Consider the following 23,220-nt stretch of genomic DNA (forward strand, 5'->3'; position numbering starts at 1 on the left):
GCTCTCAGGGGCTCACCCTGCTTCCCTCCAGTTCTAGCCTCTGCCCAATTTTCACTTCATTTTAAAACTTGTTGAAAAAGATCCTCTATTCAGTGGACAGAAATCTTTCAAGTTGCATGGAAAATACTTTGAGCCCTTAAAACACTGCTTGGTATATTCTAAACCAGAGAATAAGCAAGAGCGAATGGTGAGGGTATGCGGGGCGTAATTATAAGAATAGCAACCGACTCCCTCGAATCGATGGCCTGGCCCACTGCACCCTTGTGCGCCTGCAGTGACTGTGTGTGGACTGCACTGTCCAAATAAAAACGGCCTGTGTTTAACCAGGAACTAAAAAATATATGGATTATTTAGCTTTTTAATATTTAAGAATGTAATAGGTATTTAAAAATTAACTTTTGAATAGTTCTAAGCTATATTATATATGGTTCAAAGGCACTATAAGACAGTGATTGCCCAAAAAATATACATTTAAGCTTCACAACCAAAATTATTGAATAATTCATACTCTTCTTAAATAAATTTAAAATTTAACTTGAAAATAAAAATAACCTCAAAGAAGTTTTGTTTATGTAGACTATATCTATTGATACATTAGAAGTTAAGACTAATAAGGTATTAAAACATTTAATTGGCTTTAAAATAGTAGAAATACACTCACTGAGAGTGAACATACAAAGACTATTTTTAATACAAATGACCATTTGCATACATGTGCATGTGTGGAGGGTGTCTTCTTTGACTGCTCTCCACTGTAATTTATTTTTATACCTTAGGTTTAAATATTTTATAAATTTATTTAATGCGTATGGGTATTTTGTCTGCATGTATGTCTATATGCCTTATGTATATAGTTCCCAAGAAGGCCAGAAAAATGCATCACGTTTCTGGGACAGGGCTGTACATAGTTGTGAGCCATCATGTGGGTACTGAGATCCAAGCCTAGCTCCTCTGGAAGAGCAGCTGGTGTTCTTAACCGCCGAGCCCTCTCTCCAGCCGTTCCACCTCAGGTTTTGAGACAGGCTCTCTCACCGAATCTTGAGCTCACTGTCTCAACGAGACTGCCTGGCCAGTGAGCGTTAGAAATCTGTCTGGCTCCTCTCCTTCCCCACCAGGTTTACAGACACCCCTGCTGTGCCCGGTCTTCTGAGTGAGCACTTGAACTCATGTCCTCAAGCTTGCCTAGCAGCTACTTTACTAAGTCATCTCTCCAAATCCTAAATTGTTTATTTTTGAGCTTAAAAAAATCAATGAGATATGTGGGTGTTTTATATTTCTACAAATCTCTTGAACAGGGGGAACTGGACTCATCTATTTCTGTATTTAAAACTCCTGCAAAAACATTGCTCCCAATGAAACACGAAAAGAAATTCAGTCACACAGAAAGCTGGTCAGAAAAGGGCAGAGGGGTCTCTCAGCAGCCCTGCCAATGACTGGAGCATTTTGCTATTATGTAATACCAAACGGCAGCAAGTGGTGGTTTCTGAAGCTACCTGCAATGTGAAATCTGCAACTCTCATGCATGAACTGTGCATGTAGGCCCATTAAAATCCTTTGGTCTCTTTTATGCGTTGGATGAGTCTTTTAGTCATGAAGGGATTTGTAACATCAGGGATTGATCATCTGAAATACATGGTATAATGAATCATGAGTCAGATGACTCTTTCAACTAGAGATGCTCCATTCTCTCCCTACCCCTTTCCTACCACTTGCAAAGTCACTGATCTCATCAGAAAACTAGGCATTGCCAAGCTGTCAAACTCACAACAGCGATACCAATTTTTCCCAAATCCTAACTTACTGTTTGAAAGGGCAAATGTTATTATTAGCAACAATATAGTCAGTTGTTATCCTTGGCATGTCAGGCTTACTTCATTGATTTTCTAGAAAATGTCAGATACTAGAGTGTGCACAAACACAGGCTGTCAGTCCTTTCAGAACAACAGAGTGCATTCCACAGTGGGTGCAGACCTGCCTTTCCCTGACACACCCGCCCTGCTTCAGTAGGTGGCAGAAGGGTTTGATGTGCTCTCCCATTATTATAAAGTGTCTCAAGATCTAGATAATAAGGTGGATATTTGGTTGTTTCCTCTTTGTTTCAAGCATGTGCATGTGGAAATCAGTACTAGGATGGCTGATTGGGACCAGCAGTCTCATCTCTGCAGTTTGCTGCTGTGCAAAGAGTGAAATGCACACACAGAGATGTGTCTGTGTTCTTATGAAAACAGTTGGACCCTGAGGAACCGAAGGACAGGGAGCAACCCCAGAACAGCAGTTTTAGATACTGTGCCTCCTCTTCTAGGAGATCAAGTTTAAGATGCCCTTCAACAGAGGAATGGATACAGAAATGTGGTACATCTACACAATGGAGTACTACTCTGCTATCAAAAACAATGACTTTATGAAATTCATAGGCAAATGGATGGAACTGGAAAATATCATCCTGAGTGAGGTAACCCAATCACAGAAAAACACACATGGTATGCACTCATTGATAAGTGGCTATTAGCCCAAATGCTCGAATTATCCTAGATGCACAGAACACATGAAACTCAAGAAGGATGACCAAAATGCGAATGCTTCACTCCTTCTTTAAAAGGGGAACAAGAATACCCTTGGGAGGGAATAGGGAGGCAAAGTTTAGAACAGAGGCAGAAGGAACACCCATTCAGAGCCTGCCCCACATGTGGCCCATACATATACAGCCATCCAATTAGACAAGATGGATGAAGCAAAAAAGTGCAGGCCGACAAGAGCCGGATGTAGATCGCTCCTGAGAGACACAGCCAGAATACAGCAAATACATAGGTGAATGCCAGCAGCAAACCACTGAACTGAGAACGGGACCCCCGTTGAAGGAATCAGAGAAAGGACTGGAAGAGCTTGAAGGGGCTCGAGACCCCATATGAACAACAATGCCAACCAACCAGAGCTTCCAGAGACTAAGCCACTACCCAAAGACTATACATGGACTGACCCTGGGTTCCAACCTCATAGGTAGCAAGGAATATCCTAGTAAGAGCACCAGTGGAAGGGGAAGCCCTTGGTCCTGCCAAGACTGAATCCCTAGTAAACTAGATTGTTGGGGGGAGGGCGGTAATGGGGTGAGGATGGGGAGGGGAACACCCATAGAGAAGGGGAGGGGGAGGGGTTGGGGGATGTTGGCCTGGAAACCGGGAAAGGGAATAACAATCGAAATGTAAATAAGAAATACTCAAGTTAATAAAGATGGGGAAAAAAAGATGTTGCCTGTGGGAAAGGGAAAGGGAAAGGGAAAGCTACTGATGGACTTGAAGCTGGAAATGCCATGCTCACTGGTGTTCTAGAACGGCTGTGGCATCATCGGTGTGAGGGACAGCTCTGTGGGCAGTCACTCCAGGGAGGGTGCATTCTGAGGAAGGGTAGGAGCTAGTGAGTGTGGAATGAGCTGTGCCCACATATACTGAGGAGTTGTCCTGAGGACTGATTTATGAGAGACAAGGGCAGAGGAGGATCCTGTCAAGTTTCCAGGGCTCTAACCCGAGTAATGAGGTGGACAACGGTGATTTGATTCAGATATCTGGCACAAGGAGAGTAGCTTAGGCTTGGGTAGAGCAAGAGAAGAAAAATTCAGTCTCATAAGCTGTCTCCTTTGAGCTGCCTGTGGACCATCTGAATGGAGATGTTAGTGGTGACTAGAAATGCTGGCCAATGCAGGGTGTGGCAGCCCAGTATTTCAATCCCAATACTTAGAAGGCTGAGGTAGGGGCTACTTAAGAAGACCCTGGTCAAATAAATTATCAGAAAAATAAACATGTAAACAAAGGTTGTAGGTTCAGGGCACAAAAACTTAAAATTGAAAATTCATTTGTGTGGAAGTTCCCATGAAGGGCTGAGATCATCAGGGACAGCACAGACAAGAGGCCTGCATATGGCACACACAAAACTATTACTAAGTGTTAAGGAAGGAGGAGGAGAGGGAGAGACTAGAGACAGAAATGAGGGATTTGTAAGTTAGAGGACCTGGGAAGGTGTTGCTATGGAAATACAGAAGCGCTTAGAGACCAGCTTCAGTACATTATAAAGCCACAGTTGACAGACACCTGAGAATGGGAATATAATTTCCCTGCCCCAGAGTTGCAGACACAAGCGAGTGGAGGCTGCAGAGACAGTTGCACTCATCATCTTGTATTTCTGGGATCTACCGACCATCCCAGGCAGCCACAAACCCAGCCACATCCCAGGCAGCCACAAATCCAAAACGACGGTACAGATGTAGAGTCAGCCATATCCAGTTGAAGACCCGAGTCAAACACCAACAGTGCCTGAACCCTCCGCCAGTGTCCCACGGCCACACTGCATGAAAACCAGCTATTATTAAAAACCTCTGAGTCTGGGAGACTGTTATCATCGTAGCAGCTGCTGACCAACACCGGCTACTTGTTAGATGTTATAACAAAATCAGTCAGGATTTTCAGTTCAGATCACTGGTAGTTTCCTTCTAGTACCAATAGAGTCAGTAAACGGGAGCAAAGACAGGATGCTCAGGGGCCAGCTCGATGGCATCACATGAAGGCAGACTGGGGAAGGCCATGAGTTTAAGGCCCAACACAAAACAAAACCCACACAAACCTAAGCAGAAACTATCCAAGATTTACTAACAGAAATAAAGAGCAGTAATGTTGATAAAATACAAAACACTATCAAAAGCCTGTGCTTGGGTAAAGGATGACTCTGGAACACTCTGGAGAGATTCACAGTGGTCCAGGCCTGCACCGTCTGTAGAATATCTTTGGATTGTGATTCTAAGTGTTCTCATTACCACTCTCACCTCTGGAGAGACAAGGACTGTGGAGCCCCACTGTGTACCTCGTGGGACGGGAGGAGGAGATGAAGAGGTAGTGCAGGTGAGGACAGCAGCAGCTCTGTCAGGGCAGACAACCTTTTCTTTACCTCCTGGGTGTCAGGAGGGAATAAGTCTGAGCTCAGGGGGACAGAAGCAGAAGCAACCTGTTGCAGCTTGGTAACGTGAACCCTGAAAGACTGATTTAACGAACTGTCCAAGGGCGAGCAGCCAGCTCCACAACACGCACGCCTCCCGTCCCATCCCCGTTCTTCCTTTCCCTTCCCTCAAGCTACAGGACAGGAGGAAAAGAGCAGAGGCCAGTTCTCTCCACAGAGGAGATCACTACACTTCAAACGTATCTGCAATCAAGTCTGACCACCTTAATATCTGTATACACCCTGGATTACCCAAACTTCCCTGAGAAAGCCTTCTTTAGGAGTCCCTCACGAATGACAGTCATTTATATGGAGGAACATTAGGTCCTTCCAGCCTTCCTTCCAGCAATATTAAAGTTACAGAAAATTGGGCATGGAGGTGCATGCCTTTAATCTCAGCACTTTAGAGGAAGCCTACTTCGGGTCTCTGAGTTCAAGTCCAGCCTGGTCTACAGAGTTCTAGGACAGCCAGGCCTATACAAAGAAACCCTGTCTAAAAAACTAGAACCCAAAACAAAGCCAAATAAACCCCAAAACACTGTATGGGTGAGTTACACACTGGAAGAAGAGGTGAGCAAAAATATATTGTCTGTGTAACACGTCTCAAATGCAAGGCCTGGCCAGTAGCATTCTGAGGAGAGGACCGCTGAGAGCCACCTGTCACTGAGCACCAAGTCAAGGAGGAGCTCTAGAACTGCGGTGCTGAGGGAAAGACACAGTGCACAACTGCATCCGTACAGCATGAGAATTAAAGGGTGTGGCTAAGCACGACCAAGCATCATTGACCCGAACAGAGTGGGAAGGGCAACACCACCCACCACCCAAGGTAGTGAGTGGGCAGGAAGGGATGGCGTGGAGAGGAGAACGTGCAAATGCAGCCACTTCTCAGCCCTATGTCATCAACTCTGTTCCATAGTTCAACACTCCGATTTACTTTTCCCTTCTCTTTGCCTGAGTGATTAAAGGTAAGTGTTTCACAAACAAACATGCAAACAAACAAACAAGCAGTATTTGAAATGGGATTCACTATGAATCTACTTGTATCTCCCCGACTCCCAACTCCTAACCCCCATTTATGTGTAACAGCGTATCTGAACTGATGTCCGCATTGGTTCTATCCTGGTTATTTTTGGTTAGTGACATTTGGGATGACTTGAAAAACTTTTTAACTTTTAAAAGAAATTCTGAAGGATTTGTCATGAGTGTAAATTACATATTTTTACAAAACTACCAAACAAATTTGCTTAAAAAAAGAAAAAGATGTAACTTTATGGTGAAGTTAACAGTGGGTTTTCAGAGCTGTTATACAATTGAAGAATGAATGGTGAAACTAAACCCTTGGTACCAAATGACTGCTGTGACCTGAAGGTCTCTGGCACTGATCTGACCTGACATGGGGAATGATGAAAGGAGACAGACAGACAGAGACATACATACATACAGACAGATAGACACACACACACACACACACACACACACACACACACACACAGCTGGTCCAGGAGGTGGGTCTATTATGAAGCTGCAGGAGGAGGCAGGTGAGCTAATCTTGGTAGGGGTCTCTGCAGGGGAACGGTGTCAACAGTCCCACAGTCCCACAGTCATCTGGGAGGCGACAGCTGTGGTGAATACCCTCTGCACACGCTGTCCACATTTGTATTGGCTGTGGACAAGGCCTTGCCATTGCCATGGTTGAAGCACTGGAGTTGGGACATGGTGGTGCTCATGTCAACAGTGCACACTCACTTAACACTCCATTTGCTTCCCATAGATGGCTATGACTTGTACCTTGACCATATAATCCCTGCCGTCCTCACTGGAAAAGAGTCTACTTCTTTTCACTTGGCTCAGCACTGGCCTGGCACCCTGTCTTGGCCAGCAGAATGTGGTGGGAGTGATTTTGCATCTTCCTAGTGCAGCTTCATGCCAAGTGCAGGTTCTGCCACACATCTCTGGGGCTCCGTCTGCCACACCAGCTGCCGAGAGAAAGTCTGACCACTGTGCACTCAGGGAGGAGGCTAAATCTCAGGTACCCTAGCCACAGTCAAGCTTTCTCCTAAACGAAACCCACCGATGCACTGCATGAAAAGGAGCCACCTCTCTCCCTGCCTGATTCTAGATCCCTAGAACCCTAAGCATAGAATGAAGTTATTGCTATAAGCCATCAAGTTGATGTGATTTTGGGAATGCATCAGAGATAATCTTTTTAAAAGTATTATTACCCTCACTCATCCATCATTGGAGGGAATGTACCATGAACCGAAGCAATGGCATCCACTGTGGGCAGCAGACTTCCACAGTGTGGGTTCTAGAGGTAAAGCTCAGGTCACCAGGCCCCGTGTGAGTGGCTTCACCCACTGATTCATTTCTCAGCCCCAGGGATAATCTTTCCTGCAGGTATCGTTTTAGATGTAGAATAGATAACTGAGATAAAGCAGTAAGTGGTAAAGATTTTATCGCCTTTATTGTATTAGTGATGCTATAACTCAAATACGTCAGGACGATTCACAGGCTGAGCGGTGGCTCAGTGGTAAAGAGTCCGTGCTGCTCCTCCAGAGGTCCCAGCTTGATTCCCAGCTCCCACACACTCCCCTGCACCTCCAGTCCTACGGCACTCAGTGCTCTCTGCTTGCCTATGTGGGTACCAGACAGGAATGTGGAGCCTGACACTGTGCAGGGAAAACACCCATACACGTGAAATACAATAAAAATAATTTCACTACAAATTTACTTTTCAGAGTTATCTAGGAAGTCAGCTCTGATATGTAATCATACTCTTGACAGACATGTTTAACTTTATGTACAAACTTTGTAACCTGAGTTTTTCTGGTAAAGCACCTGTGAACATCTTCAGTGTGCTTAAACTGCCTTCTATGACAGGAGTTCAGTTTCCTTCCTACAGTAGAGATACGAGGGGGAGACAGAATGCTTGGCGTCACAAGTGCCTGAGACAGAACAGCGCAATACCGTGGCCAAGCATTTCATGACTAAAGCAAAGAATGTTTCTTTAATCATCCATATTGGGGTGAATTCTAGAATTGGGTCAAAGGCTAAGCAGGCCTCCTAAGCAATTTAATGGTGATGAGCACGGTCAGATTATTATCAAAAGTATTTTACCAAGCTACAGTGCATGCATGGGTGTCCTCAGTGGACCTGAGACCACTTTCTCCCTCACATGTTCTCTACAGCATGATTTAAGTGCCCACAGAAATCCAGTTAGCTCAGGGGCAGGCACCAGGTTCACTAATCATCTCTAGTGTTGGTCCTCAGTTTGAGAAAGCTCAGCTCATCACACTGAGTGCTGGAGCAGGTTTCACAGTTAGCATCCTGCTGCCTATACACCATTGCTAACTGCTGCTTCAGACAGACGTACTGGCTTCCAGAAAATTAGTCTCATGGTGGCTCCACCTCTCTGTAATTATCTACAGATGTCCCTGTATCTGCAACTGGATGTATAGAGCCCTCAGTGTAATTAGAATGTAAAATGCTTAGATGTGTTCCGTCATCCAGACAGACAGAAGAGTGGAGTAAGGATCCCCACCTGGCATTTGGTTACTTCATTCTTTTTCGGAGATTTGGCGTAAGGACACCGAGGGAAGGCAGAACACTGGAAAACGGCTTAGGCTCTCTAGGAAATCAGACCGCGTCTTGAACCTTGCACACCAGTTGTCAACCAGTTTGGTGTTGGTCTGGTTATCCAATCAGACCCCCCCAAAGTTATGACCAGTAAATCCATTTCTTAAAAGATTCCCTTAACAGTTGGGGAAACTAAAGTGTGAGCAAGGGGGGAGGCAGAGAAGGAAGCCGAGAAGGCACAAGGCCCTGGAGCTGCTGGAGGACTGGAGGACCAGAGGGCATGGGTGGGAGATGAACTGGGGAAACCCACAGGGGCTGCCATAAGTGTTGAGGTGACCGAGACTCCTCCGCACATCCAGCAAGCTCAGACTAAGTTGACAGGAATGGTGCTTACTCTTGCTCCAAAATCCATTCAGGAGCAGAAGCTTTGACGGACAAGAGGGAGACAGAGGAGAGGCCTCCAGAAGCTGGGCTGAGGCAGAGCACTGCAGTGCCCTCAGCCTGGCCTCCCAAGTGCTGCCTCCTCTCAGAGCTGCCTGAGAGCTGGAAGCTCAGTGAGGGAGAGAGAACTCTCCTGGAAACGTCTATGACCACGAGCTAAGTGCTAGACATGGAACTGGGGTAAGGTCGGTGGAAAATTAAAGGGATTGTTCCTTGTCAATAGTCTGCAGGCCTGTCTTTGGATGTACCTTCCCCTCTGTATTTTTTGAGAATTGAGGAGGACATGAATAGACAAATAAGAGTTAATTTGGGCTATATGTATAGATGTCAAGACATTTGCTAATTTTGTTGTTTCATGTGATTAGTTTCCAAAAGTTACAGATGATAAAAAGTATGAATCAGGCAAAACAAATTTTAAGGGCTAAGTGATGTAATGGAACAAAAATAAATGAAAATATTTGTTAGAGAAGCCAGAACACAGTGCCACTTAAATTAATATCCTATTATTATTATTGTGTGTGTGTGGGGGAGGGTCAAAAAAGCGACTGCCAATAAATCAATTATAGCGATGCTGATGGAGGTAGGTTAACAATGTTTTCTCTACATACTAAGTAACAGATCCCAAACTGAATTGTATTTCCACTACTGTTGCATTTTCATTTTTCTTTAATTCCCCATTTTCTTTTTTTCCCCAGACAAGATTTTGCTATAAAGCTCAGGCTGGCCTTGAACTCATAATTCCCTCTGCCTTAGCAAAGTGCTTAGATTACAGTAATGTGCCACCACACTTGGCTTTTTAACTGTATTGTAACTGTAATTTGGTATTGTCAGGGAAAAAAGCTACATATGTTTTATGCACATTATATACATATCGACTGCCATTTTTAAGTTCAGTCTGTGATTTGGGATGGGTCTGAAGTTATGATTAAAAGGCTTTTCCCTTTTATCATGCAAATGGATTAAAACTATAAGAATAAATATTTAAAAATGGGTAATTGTCCTATTTACAATTCTTTCAAGGTATCTTTAATTCTCTAAAAACAATGCTAGGATGGTTGCTGGGGTAACCTAACTCATGCCTTCTCCTGCTTATAAATGGGATCCACTTGTTTATTTGAAAATTGAAAATTACCAACCACTTGGTTATTTGGATATAAGCGGAAGAGAAACCCACTTAAAAGGAAACTTTTATGTAACTGAAACAGTTTAAACAAACTCTACAGCTAGGTCGTGCTTCGGAGACAGGAGACAGAACCAGGCTAGTGCACAGACTGCGGTGAGAAGGGGTATCCAGAGAAGGGGCTGGCAGATGGACGCTCTCAAAGGCCAGAGGCCAAAGGAAGGTGGACACTCAGCAGCCAGAGCATGAAAGGAAATGGGCTTTTCTTTCTTTTTTTGTCTCATAACCCATGGAGGGTTACAAGTAGAAATAAATTCAGTACCATCTAGGCTTAAGTTACACACACACACACACACACACACACACACACACACACACACACACACACACACACAGCACATTTTTCCCTGCTCTCGATGCTTACTCTACATGCTTTAAGTATTGTTATAGCAAAGGCAGTGAAAAATAACCTTTTGCTGGCCATCCTTTAAAACAATTTTGTTCTCCTTCCAGCCTTATTTATAAAGGTTTCCAGATGCTGCTCCTCACAGATGAAGCGCAGCATGATGCAGACACTTACAATAGCATCCGCTGCTAGGAAGCCAAGGACAAAGCTACTTTGAGCTTTAACTGCCTCTAACCCAGAAGCTCAGGTCCAGCGAGCTCTCTGTTGCTAAGGTGTGACTGGTTCTCTGAAGCCATTTAGAAACAGCCAAAGTTCTCAGCAGCAACAGTCAGACTGCGCTATGTCAGAGCACATCAGATGGCTGGCATTCCAGTTCCGGACAGATACTACTGCTCATGGTCTGATGCATGATGAAAGGATGTGGGCAAAGAGCGGAGTGTAAATGGGACCTGATTTCTGGATGTGCTAGCACTGGGCTAAACACTCATTCTAATTTCAAGAGACAATTCCAAAGTAGTTCTCAAGAGAAAGACGAGGTATTTTTCAAATATTTGTTCAATATGAATGGGTAGGGCTTGCCAAAACTGACTTTTTATGCTGGCATTCGATCTCTTGGAGGGAAGTCAGCCTGAGTCACCGGCTACATCAAAGGTAGAGTCCAGTGAATGGAATTACTGCAGGCTGTGTGAGCAAGCCAGATACCTGCGTCCATCTGCCCACTGCTGGGACTCCAGCCTCCTTTTAATTACATTAAAGCAGCTGGTACCCCGGTTGCTGCAGTCTTCAGATTACCTTGATTGCTTGGTCATTATCTCTAATCAGCTGCTGCTTCTCATCTTCAAACTTTTGTATAACATCCTGGAGCCGCCTTTCTGCAGCAAGCTGCTGCCGACTGCTCTCCTCTTTCAGAGAGGAAATGGTTGTCTGAAGTTCTGCTATGATCTAAAATGAAAACAGCATGCTGTAACTTCAAATTCTCTAGCGAGGGGCGTCTATTTTATAGGTATTTATGCTTAACAAAAGAATGAATTTGGCAAACCTCTAGTCCACAAACTGAACATTTTCAATTAACATATCACTCAGGATAATGCACAAATTCCACACAAGAAGAGACTCCAATAAAACTGTGAATGGTGAGCAACTGCTGAACCAAATATATTTGGAAGACATTTTCATTCTAACATTCCACAATATTTACTCATCAGAAGAAAGAACATCTGTGATCTCAAAAAAATGAAAAGCATCAGATTGTATTTTACTAAGAAATAAACTTAAGAGTGAGAAAGGCTGGTCTGACTTTTGTAAGACTTTGTACCACTACCACCTATCACTCCCTCAGCCCCCATCACCCCCCCCACCCCCACCCACCACCACCTCCCTACCCCCACATCCTACCCCACAACCACCACCTTCTACCCCCCATCTCTTACCCACCACCACCACCTCCTACCCCCTCCTCTCCACCCCCACCTCCTATCCACCACCCCCACTACCACCACCTCCTATCCCCACCCCCCCCACCTCCTACTCACCACCACCAACAAATTCCTAGCAAGCTGAGTTAAGTTCACTCTTCATGGTCACCCAATTCCACTCAGTAAGCTTTGGGTATTAACTAATGTTTATGGATTGTGTTGAGATTTAAAGATTTTTATATTATTTGCTACTGTGAGATAAGAATAGTTTATTCTTTTCAAAATGATGAAGCAGGTACAAAGTGAGGTCGGATACCTTACCCTGTTGAAGATGGTTTCCAGCTATGGAGCTAGGTAAGAGCTGAAGCCCACGGTCAGCTTCATCCTCCAGTGAGCCAGTTTCAGTTTTAATAAAACTTTGGCATCAAAGAGAAGTTCATACTTCCAAATCGGTTGTCTCCTTCTTAACTATGCACAAGCACGAAGTTTACTCTGGCTCAAACCGTGCCCTTTCACAGAGTCTGCAGCTTTCTCCACACTTTCCTAAGTGTTAGTTCCCTCCAGCTTCTCAAATGAGCACCTCATGAGGAGACACTGGACACTCTGGGATGCTTCCTTTCCATTTCGAGAGTGAGGGAATAAGAGAAGCTGTATCAGAGCTCACAATACTGCTCTGAGAGGGAATGTACTTGGGGAGAAATATTGGGCTGAGTTATCTTTCTTGATTTCAGTTTTCCACAAAACAGGAGCACAGCATCAAAAGGAAAAAAAAAAAACCACAAAAAAACCCAAAAAAACAAAAAACAAAAAAAACCCCCAAAAAACCCAACTATATGAAAGTCCATAAAATCTAAGTTCTTAAGAAATATTAGTTGTTACAATGGATGTAAATAACATTGTTCATGCTTAATGTATAAATTTGCTGTAACAAAGTTTAAAATGTAATCAAACATTAAGATTATTTTGAAAGGATAGAATTCCTAAGAGCAGTATGAGAATATTAATGTTCCTCTGCAGTGGGTGGAGGGATTCACTTCAGAATAGTGTTCATCTATTTTGAGAAATTTGCTTAAATGTTGCGTCTATCCAACAAATGTATCTGTTCGATGACTTCACAGCACTTCCACGAAGTAGTGAAGTTTACAGAGCAAATGTTAACACTGAAGCGCACAAGGATCAGCTCCTGGTTATAGGGTGGGGGACCTAGGGATAAGAAAGCCAGATTTCTTCAACCTATCATGAAATTGAAAATTGATATTTTATAGGAACACAGAGCCAATGTCTCGAGTTGAGCAAGTCACAGTTTCATAGAAGTGGGAGTTTAACTCTGTAGTGTGTGTTTAGTTCTATGCAAGTTTATCACATGTATAGATTTGTGTATCTACCACAACATGTAATCTACTTTTAAAGTGCAAAATAGATTTAAAATACTAGCGTTGAGCAAATCAGTAGTGCGAGTAGAGGCATGAGGATCAGGAGTTCAGGGACAATGTCAGCTACATGTTGAATTTGAAGCTAACGTGGACATGAGATGTTGCCTCAAAAAAAAAAAGTTGAGTTGAGATTAGTAGCTAAGATTGAAAACAAAAATATTTGGGATATTTCAAATGATTTTAAGGGGTCAAGACCAAGATATTCCTAATTTTTAAAAGATTCTGGGGGTTGAGGATTTAGCTCAGTGGTAGAGTGCTTGCCCAGCAAGCGCAAGGCCCTAGGTTCGGTCCCCAGCTCTGAAAAAAAAAAAAAAAAAAAAAAAAAAAAAAGATTCTGGACAATGCATACAAAAAGAAATGAGTGTAGGTTTGGGAAGGAACTGTATATATGCAATGTTCCAAGGAAGGCACACTTGCTTTTACATTCTTTAGTGAGGGGAGGGGAGGGAAATAAAGACTTGCGTGGGGAAAATGGGATTATATTTGGAAAGCTATTTCCAAAGCTCATAAAGGTAGCATAAGAAAATGTCAGGACACTGGAGTGAAACACTGTGGTCAGACACGTGGGTAGAATGACTGGCACCAAAAGGATTTAATACTTCAGAGTAAGAGGTAATCAGAACACTGGGTTAACAAGCATAGTGTAGCCAAGGAACACAACAGACACATCTACTCACTGTAGACTTAAGAGTGTATGAAAACATGTGTCCTCACCTTAGCTCATTGCTAGATCACTAACACTAAGTATTTAAGTAGTGATTATAACGGTAAATAAGAAACGATCATCGCCTGGAAAACTATGGACACAGTCTAGCTAGTCCATAAATAATAGTAAAAAATTTCTGAAAAAAAAGAATTTATTACAAATAATCATAATTGGGAGTGTCCATTTCGGGTAGAATCATAAAGAACACAAAATATCACTAAATGTTCAACCTGTATCCACTTCAGAGTAAGGAGTGGATTACGACTTTTTCATGTAGATATGGGAAATTAACACTCTGGCAAGCGACAGGGCTATTTCAGGAGGGTGCTATAAGCAGCCTGACCCATGACAGCAGTAATAGTTGCTAATAATGGTTAAGCAATGAAACTTTACACAGATATTAGGATCTTATCTAAAGGCTACATCATTCTACCGTTTTTCCAGATTTTGGTACAGTTTGAAACTCTTTCTCTAAGTTCAATAGCCAACATAAACCAAAAAGACAGAGGGAACTGGGGCTCCTCACAAAATGCAGGAAGGCAGAGACCCTTGCTACCCTCGACTTCTTGGCATGGCCCCTGGCCACAGTTGGGGCATTAATCTGCACTGTGGAGGGAAGCAAGCCAGGGGAGTGATGAGGGCTGATCGGCAGTGGGCGGCTTCAACTGGCAGCGGGTCCTCTTCAGCTATGAATACTTTTGGAAACTAAGACCTTGTTTTGGAATCTGAAGAGTAGGGAACTGAACTGAGAAGATTGAGAAAGCAAGGTCTCTGTCTAATATGTGACGGAGAGAAATACCCTGCCAGAGATGATGCCCCCTTGCTCCTATGATGAATGCTGTGTGGTTCGTGAGGGGCACAGCCTCTGAGTGTGCTGGGGTTAAGTGCACGTTTTCTACTAGGTCCAAAGCTTGCTACAATCTCAACGATCAAGTAACTTCCTTTACAGGAGGAAAAGATTTCAAATATTTTCTAAATTTAAACTGCTGTTCTCTTGAGCGCCAATGGGCCCATCAGTAATGTATTCGCATTAGCACTGCTCTCAAGAGAGAGATTTTAAATCCCAATAAACACACTGAAGCAGCTTTGCTTCTGGCACTCAGGAGCTTGAAGAGATAAGCAGCAGATTCCAACAAACTGGCATCTGAAGGCACAAACAGCCCATGCTTCTGTGTTTTTAAAAAATGTTCATTTAAACATAATCTGTCTCTCAGCAGTGACTGGCACTGTAGCCTAATGCTTTCAAATGCCAGTTCATGGCTATAAATACTCACTGTATCAGAGATGGGCAGAGACGAGCACAGTTATCAGAATAAGGCTATCTTCCATCTGACATTCCTTCAGTGTGTGTGTTTCTGGCATCAATCGATCTTTAGTTTATGAAATGATTACAGTGTGTGATAGTTACTGGTTGTTTCCCACGGCCTTTCCCTTAATGTCTTGAAGAAAAGTAGCACACTTGCACATTTCCAACTTTTGTAGAGAAATTTCATCAGTCTATAAACACCTCAGAGCATGGTATCTGATGAAAAAATTTCCACTTTCCTCTAGACCTTCTCCTTGACTTCTTCCTTTTCCTACTGCAATATCCACACAACTAAGGTTACTAATGGTTATTGAATGTTTTAGTACATACAAGACACTGCTTGGCTATTAGTTTTACTTACTAGTTAAAACTGTCGTAAGGGGTAGGTGATAATCTTCCCTTGACTAATGAGGAAACTGAATTCCAAAGGTGGCCGGTAAACTCTCTCAAGGACACACAGGTGGCACGACTGTCTAGTCTTCCAATCCAGCCTGTGGATTCCACACCCGGGCTTTCCTATATGCTAACATTTAATTTGCTTTAATGTCACCTAATCAGACTTCTGCACACATTCCGGTAGCTCAGCTTAAAGTTTCTGTTTACACCCTTGTAAGTTAAGCATTTTATTAGCCAACTTCCAACTTCACTCTCTGTATCCCTCATTTCAAATAAAGCAAAGTAAGTCAAAGCAATTTTTCATGTTTTTGTTTAACCTCTAATTCGGGAGTGCTAACATTTCTCTCAGCTGGTTGTAAGCATCAATCTCAGCAGAATGACAAGGGCATTTCTTCCTGAAAGGCTGGAATAACGGCAGCCATGTCATCATCCTCTTCCATATAAACACCTATGACTATTCAATTGAAGACTTTTGGTTTTTCTTAGTGGCATGAGAATTATATAATATGCCCATTTTGGAAATAATTACAGAATTGACATTTCCTGATAACCACATCCAAAGTTTTGCTGAATTAGGAAGGTGAAGCACTGGGGCAGACTGCTATGTCAAAGGTCAAGACTGCCACTTTGAAGTCAGATCCAGGCTGAGTCCTGGCTTAGTCACTTGCTAACTCCGATGAGCTCATCTCTCTGATCTCCGTTTTCTACTCTCTACTGCTGGCTGCATCCTCTGCCCTTAACTCTGTTTTCTCAACTGGAAAAATGCAGCCAGTAAGGAAGAGTGAGTGAGTCACAGGGTTTGTGTCCATTTGTTCTGTTGCTCCTATTGTGAGGCCCTCAGAAAATGTCTCCTGAGTTTCACTTTAGAAGCCACTGCATACAGGCAATGACACTAATGCCATCTTAAACTCATTAGACAGGAAAACTGTAAAACTAAATGGCTTAGTTACTCATTTACCGAATGAACGTAACCACTGGTTACTTCTTCTAGGAGAACTCGCAGAACTCCAGAGGTTGACATTCCCTAACCAAAGCTATGGGAAATGGATCAACTCGAGCAGCAAAAGCATCTGCAGGCACCCACTCTGGAGCAGAGGTTGATGTGAACTGCTGGTCTCCCTTGTAGGAAGACTGCTGGAGGGAACGAGCCAGTGTCTTTCCCACCCACCAGAAGAAGCCAGCCGCTGAGCTTATGACTTAACCTAGAGTTGGATGTCATTTTGAATTAGTCAACAAGCTAGCTCATGGGTGCAACGAGTTAGAATATTGAAAAAAAAAAAAGAAAGGAAAGTACAGATGTTATCAACCTGCTTACGTCACAGACGTAGGTGTGTATCTCCTGCCCGTGTGAAATATGTTTTGGCCTGGGCTTGTTCAGGTGTGCTAGCTAGTTTTACAACATCTGTGTGTGTGTGTGTGTGTGTGTGTGTGTGTGTGTGTGTGTGTGAACATGAAGGTGTGTGTCTGTAGTATGTTGATTCAAATGGTTCAATATGCACGATTGTTCCTAATTTAATAAGATTAAAATATTAAAAACATTTTATCTACTAAAAATAGCATACTCATCCATGAAAAACTGACAAGAATCCAATTCAATTCTGAAGTACAAAGGTTTTGTTGTGTTTGTTGGTTTCATTTCTGCATTTTTGTTTTGGATTTATTGTTTTCTTTTGTGTCTTTGGCTCATGCTTACCTGGGAAGATTTGGCAAGCTTCTGAGTGTATTCTTTCTCGATCTGCTTCAGCCTGCTGTTGGCCTGCAAAACACACGTACATGAACACACACAGTGACCTGTGAGCTTGGTATCTCTTCCACATGCCTATCACCAGGCGCTGGGATGAGTGCCAGCTGCGCCGCCCTTCTGGGCAGCCAGAAAACCACAGGGCTCGCCTTTGATCTGATGCCAACTATTCATCACTGAAGAAGCAAGCAAGAAAAAAGATCTCTCCTGCCAATTATTAGACAAACATAAGACTTCTGTGGATAGAAAGAAAAAGGGAGAAGGAGAGACAGAAATAGACACAGCAAGTGTGACGGCTCAAAGGTAAAGGAAGGGAGAATGAAGAACAGGAAGGGAAAGAGAGACAAATGGGACAGGGAACTGGCAGAGGAGGAAGGGAAGGAAGGGGGTAAATTGAATACTTTTCACCTTAGCTGAAACAGAAAATAGAAGCTCTCAGACAAATGCAGGTGTGAAAAGTTCAAACCACTAAGCAGAGTTGAGCCCCTATTTGGCTGAACACACAAGAGCAATCTTTTGAAGTGACAAATATATCTAAATCAAAGAGTTTTCTATCCTGGAACTAGGGTAGCCTTCCCAGATTAAGTCCACATTGCTTAGAACGTGATTGTACTCCTGCCACTCAAGCCTTGGTCTTTTAGATGTGACCCTATTCCTGCTCTCTGGGAGTGCTTGGGATCTTCATGCTTTCCTTGGTGCTCAGAAAGGCTTCAGTGACTTGTCCTATCCAGGGCCCTTTCCCAGTCAAGCACATAGGCCCTCGGCTTTCGGAAAGGGCTTTAGCTAGTACTCTTGTCTGCTCATCCATCCGCCTGCCTCTGTTTTGTCATCTCTTTTCACTGTTTCTATTTTCCATATCTTTGAATTGATTTCTCTTAGAGTTTCTTAAACTTTCACTTTAATGTTCTATGGGATTAGAAAAAACTGGCAACATAGCTGGAATTTCTATGGGTTCTTTCTTGTTTTTGAAACAGCATCATTGTGAACTTCCATTTTATGAGTGAGGAAACTGAGGCACAAAGAGTGTTAGTAACCTGCCTAACACCATTTTCCTAGCACAAAAAATGACTGAGCTGAAACTTAACATCTGTCACGCGCGCGCACACACATGCAGACACACACACACACACACACACACACACTCACACGCATGTCAAATTCTGTAGCTATTTTAACATTCAGCCCAAACTATAAGTCCATGCCTTTTCTTTCTTTTTTCATGCTTTTGTTCAAACCCAGGGATTCTAAATGGGACTATGTCACATGCCTTGTCCCAAGGCCGAGGGCTCATTCAGGAGGAAGGTGCAGAAAGACTGTAAAGGCAGGAGAGGTGGATGACTAGAGTGAAACTGTTCTCTGGGCACAACTGGCAGTTAAGCGTGAACTCAGTGTCTTGCCAGCAGGCCCGAGATCTGCACCAGATCAATCTAGACAAATCCCAGCAGGCAGACGGGGAGGGAGGTATCGGGCAGTTGTGCCCTTAGCTGAGGAACTGTTGGCAACTGATGGCGAAGAAGAGAAGAATTGGTTTTCTTTGGGGAGCATAGAATGGGTTCCATGCTCCAGTGATGACCCTAAACCCAGGCACATGTTGGCAGCACTATTAGAATAGAAAAAATTGGGAGGGAACAGTGGTAGGAGACACAGGAAGCATTACAGGGTTGGAAATGAGAGGTAGACTTGGTCATGACACATTTTTTTTTTCTTTCTTTTTTTTTTTTTTTTTGGAGCTTGGGACCTAACCCAGGGCCTTGCCTTTGCTTGGTAAGTGCTCTACCACTTGGCTAAATCCCCAACCCCGAGAAACTAATTCTTTTTTTTTTTTAATTTATTTATTTATTATATAGAAGTACACTGTAGCTGTCTTCAGACACACCAGAAGAGGGCATTGGAACTCTTTACAGATGGTTGTGAGCCACCATGTGGTTGCTGGGAATTGAACTCATGACCTCTGGAAGAGCAGTCGGGTGCTCTTAACCACTGAGCCATCTCTCCAGCCCGGTCATGACACATTTTATACATGTATAAAATTCTCAAACAATGAAAATCATGTTATATTAAAAACAAGTAAACCCCCAAAATGACTCCAGGGCTTCATGCTTTACATTACAAACATTACATTACATCATATTGTACCACTGAGCTGTATCACCAACCTCTCAGTTTTCAGCTCTGATGGTACTTCCTCAAGACGTGGAGGTAGCTAGGCAAGTGCTGTCTACTGTGTTTACAGTCAGCAAATGGTTTCTTTATTTGGCTATCGTAATGGAATGGGGGAGCAATCTGTGCAGGTTCTTCTAATCACAGCACTGAGGCTGATGTGAAAATCCCTGTGAGATCCTAGAGGGCTGGCTCCCATCCCTACAAAGTGCTTGCTAAGAAGTGCTTGCTTAGCAGTGGAGACATAGACAGCACCCAGCCTTTTCCTGTGCAATCTCCTACCCCTTACTTTTGAAGCAATCCTTTCAAAACCATGTTTCTTGGGTTCAAGTTAAAAACAACTCTTTGCAGCTTACTCCACACATCCCCACATCTGTTGTCCCATCCGGTTTATACTCTAACTTTGTTCAAGTGTGTCGAGAGCATGTGACTACTGCTATTTGTTCCATCCTCGCTCTGTGACTAACACAGCAACTTTCCATCCCAGAATCAGGGCCACTTTGAACCTCTTGAGGTTTATTGGTTTTGGTTCATATTCTGCTAATGTTACTTATCACAAAATGCTTGATGAAGTATTTGTTGCTTTTAAAATAAACACAGAGCTCGTGCCATGTGCCAAGCACTGTTCTAAGTGCTTTAAAAATATTTGCCCACTAGAGAACCTAAAAATTAACTGCAGTGCTGTGAAGACCAATTTCCTTTTCAGGCTGTGTCTTAGCTGCAGTTCTCTGTAGGACCTGTGGCCAGCTGACCCGAACAAACTAGACGCGCTCCTCCACTGACAGATCTCCAAGTCACCCATCCAGTCTAGGGCTACAACAGTGCATAAGGCACAGACGAATCTCTCTCTGCTTCTTTAAAAAGTGATGGTCTGACTGTCCATGAGAAAGATAAAGGAAGGAAAAGGGGGATGTGTGAAAGGTAGAGGGAAGTTTGTAATGTAAAAAACACAAGTTCTTGAACACCTCCTGATAGGCTCAGGAAGTCATGGGTACAAGGGCCCTGAGTTGGGGGAGCACAGACTACAAATGCCCAGTGCAGGGCCAGTAAGCTAACAGTAAGCACTGACAGAGCTGAGCTCTGAGAGAGAAAATGACCAGGTCCCTAAGGTATTGCATGTGATTGCAAAGAACTTCATTTTTAATATGAGTAACAGGGGACGTTCCTGAAGTGTTTTCTGTATAGGAGAACATATCATTTATTTTAGGTAGTAATAAGATCACTCAAGATTTTGTTGGGGGCAAGCATCAAACAAAGAGGCCATTTAGCTGCTGCAGCAAATAATGCAAAGGGGGGTGAGACGCAGGTTGACTTTGCAAAAGGCCTGAGAGAAGAATGGACTGATGATGCACTGACTGAAGTAAAGAGATGAGGCAAGAGTGACTTCTGGGGCTGGGGAAGACACTGGATGTACAAGTGTGAGGACCTGAGTTCAGGCCACAGACCCCACATAAAGCTGGTGTGTGTGGCAGCTAAACACTGGGCACCCCTACATCGGGATAGGAAAGGGAGACAGGAGAAGCCATGGAATCCTGTAAGCCAACCAGCTCCTTGTACACGGTGACCAACACCGACGACGACGACGACGACGACGACGACGAAAACAAAACAACAACAACAACAACAACAACAACGACAACGACAACAACAACAACAACAACAAGAGATTCAAACAAGGTGTCCACATGCTTATCATGGTTTAAGCCTACCATATGTACCAACATACATCCATACACATGCATACCATGGTGTAAGCTCACCATATACCAACACTCATATACAAACGTTAAAAAAATAAGATTTTTGTCCTAAATAAGTAGAAAATGAAGTTACTACTTGTGATATAAAAAAGCCATGAGTGGAATAGATTTTGGGAGGAAGATCAAATGAGTATTTTGGAACTATTAATCTCAGAAATGTGTGTTAGACATCATGGTTGAGGTGACTGGGTGTTTGAGTCTTGAGTTTGTGGTAGACGTGTAGGCTACAATTACAAAGCAAGAACGTCCCGAGATGTACAGTGTATGAAATCACGCTGCCGCGTGAGATTGCAAGACACTGAGTAGACACCAAAAAGGAGGAGGTGTAAGTATATTCAGCCCTGGCACTGCAGACTTCCAGAGGCGAGACAACGAGGGGAAAGCAAAGGAAGACATGGACAGGGAGAGGTAACTAGAAGAACACGGAGTCAGGAAGCCATGTGGAGGATGAAGGCCAGCTCGAGGTCTAGCTGTCAAGTGCTGCAGGAGGTCATGTCCAGTGAGGACTGAGAGACGCTCACCTACACCAGGCACACAGTGCTCACTGCTGATGTGGAAAAAGAAAATGTCGGTGTAACGCAAGGGATGGAAGCAGGTCAGGAGGAGCTCGAGAGAACGCAGAAGTAGGCACTGCAGTGGGATAGAAATAATTGTCAGAATTTTAAAAAGAAAGACACGAGGGACGAGCACTGCGGAGGAAGGAGGTAAGTGGAGTACTGATCCAGTGGATGAGGGAAGGCATTAGATCCTGAAGGCATATCTGAACTGTGTCCCAGCACAGCATAGGCTGAAGCTCAGAGGTAATTTGGAGACAGAGCCTTTAAAAAGGCACTAAGGGGAGGCCACAAGGAAGGGGAGAACAGATAATACATCTAACCGTTCTTCCCCTCTCTCCCTTCCCCACCCGTCTCCCCAGGAGGAATGGAGGTAAGCATGCAGTGGGCAGAAAGCTCTACCAGTCAGGCAGGTTCCATCAGAAGAGTCCTGGCCTCCAGACTCTAGGGCACGTGTGAGGGAATGGTGCCCCTCAGTGTGTGGGGTCTGTGACAGAGCTGCCATAGACTAACGCAGACCTCGGGAGGAGATGCCCAGAACAGAGGTTCTTGATGCTTTCTCTAAGAAATAGGAGGAAAGATGCATTGGCTGGGTAAGAGAAGGAGGGAGAGCACTGGGAGGTGAGGAGTGGGGAAAGACGTAGAGCGGCCATCTAGACAAGACAGGGAGCAGGGCAGGTCTCGGGGGTTCTAGGAGACATCTGGAATTACCAATGTTGAATTTAAAGCAAGGTTGGCCTGTGCTGTGCAAACACCTCTAGAACTTGCCAATAGCATAGAGGAGAAGACTCAGTACACTGGAGACAGAATATCTGAAAAGACAAAATTAATTTATCACCCTTTGAGGATTTTACTGTTTTTCTGAATCTAATTCACAGTGAATTTTAACCCCCTGAAATAAGTCTAAAATGCTTTTGGTAAGAATGGTTGAAAATTAAAAGCTAATTTACCATGCAAACTGGCCTTAAAACATTTTGGATGTTTTCTATTCTCAAGGTAGTGCTGACTGTAAATTTCATTTCTATATATAAAATTAAGATTTAAGTATTTCAAACCAAGTCTTAGAAGTTGCCCATGGCAGAGCACACCTATACCTCAGATTTTAGGAAGCTGAGCCATGAGAATCCTAAATTTGAGACCAGCCTAGTTTACAAAGCAGTATTTTCTTTCAATAAAACAAAACAAAAAACAAACCTTACTTTTATAGGCAGCACTTTCTATGTGAA

General features: G+C 43.5%; 1 protein-coding gene across 1 annotated transcript in view; it reads right to left on the reverse strand.

Moving 5' to 3' along the window:
* The window catches only part of Cep112 (centrosomal protein 112), a 436,808-nt gene that overhangs the window by 78,868 nt on the left and 334,720 nt on the right, over nt 1-23,220 (reverse strand). The window contains 2 exon segments of the mRNA XM_032914210.1: nt 11,316-11,465; nt 17,473-17,535. Coding sequence (XP_032770101.1) covers nt 11,316-11,465; nt 17,473-17,535 — 213 coding nt within the window.

Source organism: Rattus rattus, chromosome 9 (genome assembly GCF_011064425.1).
Source record: "Rattus rattus isolate New Zealand chromosome 9, Rrattus_CSIRO_v1, whole genome shotgun sequence".
In the NCBI taxonomy this organism is placed as follows: domain Eukaryota; kingdom Metazoa; phylum Chordata; class Mammalia; order Rodentia; family Muridae; genus Rattus; species Rattus rattus.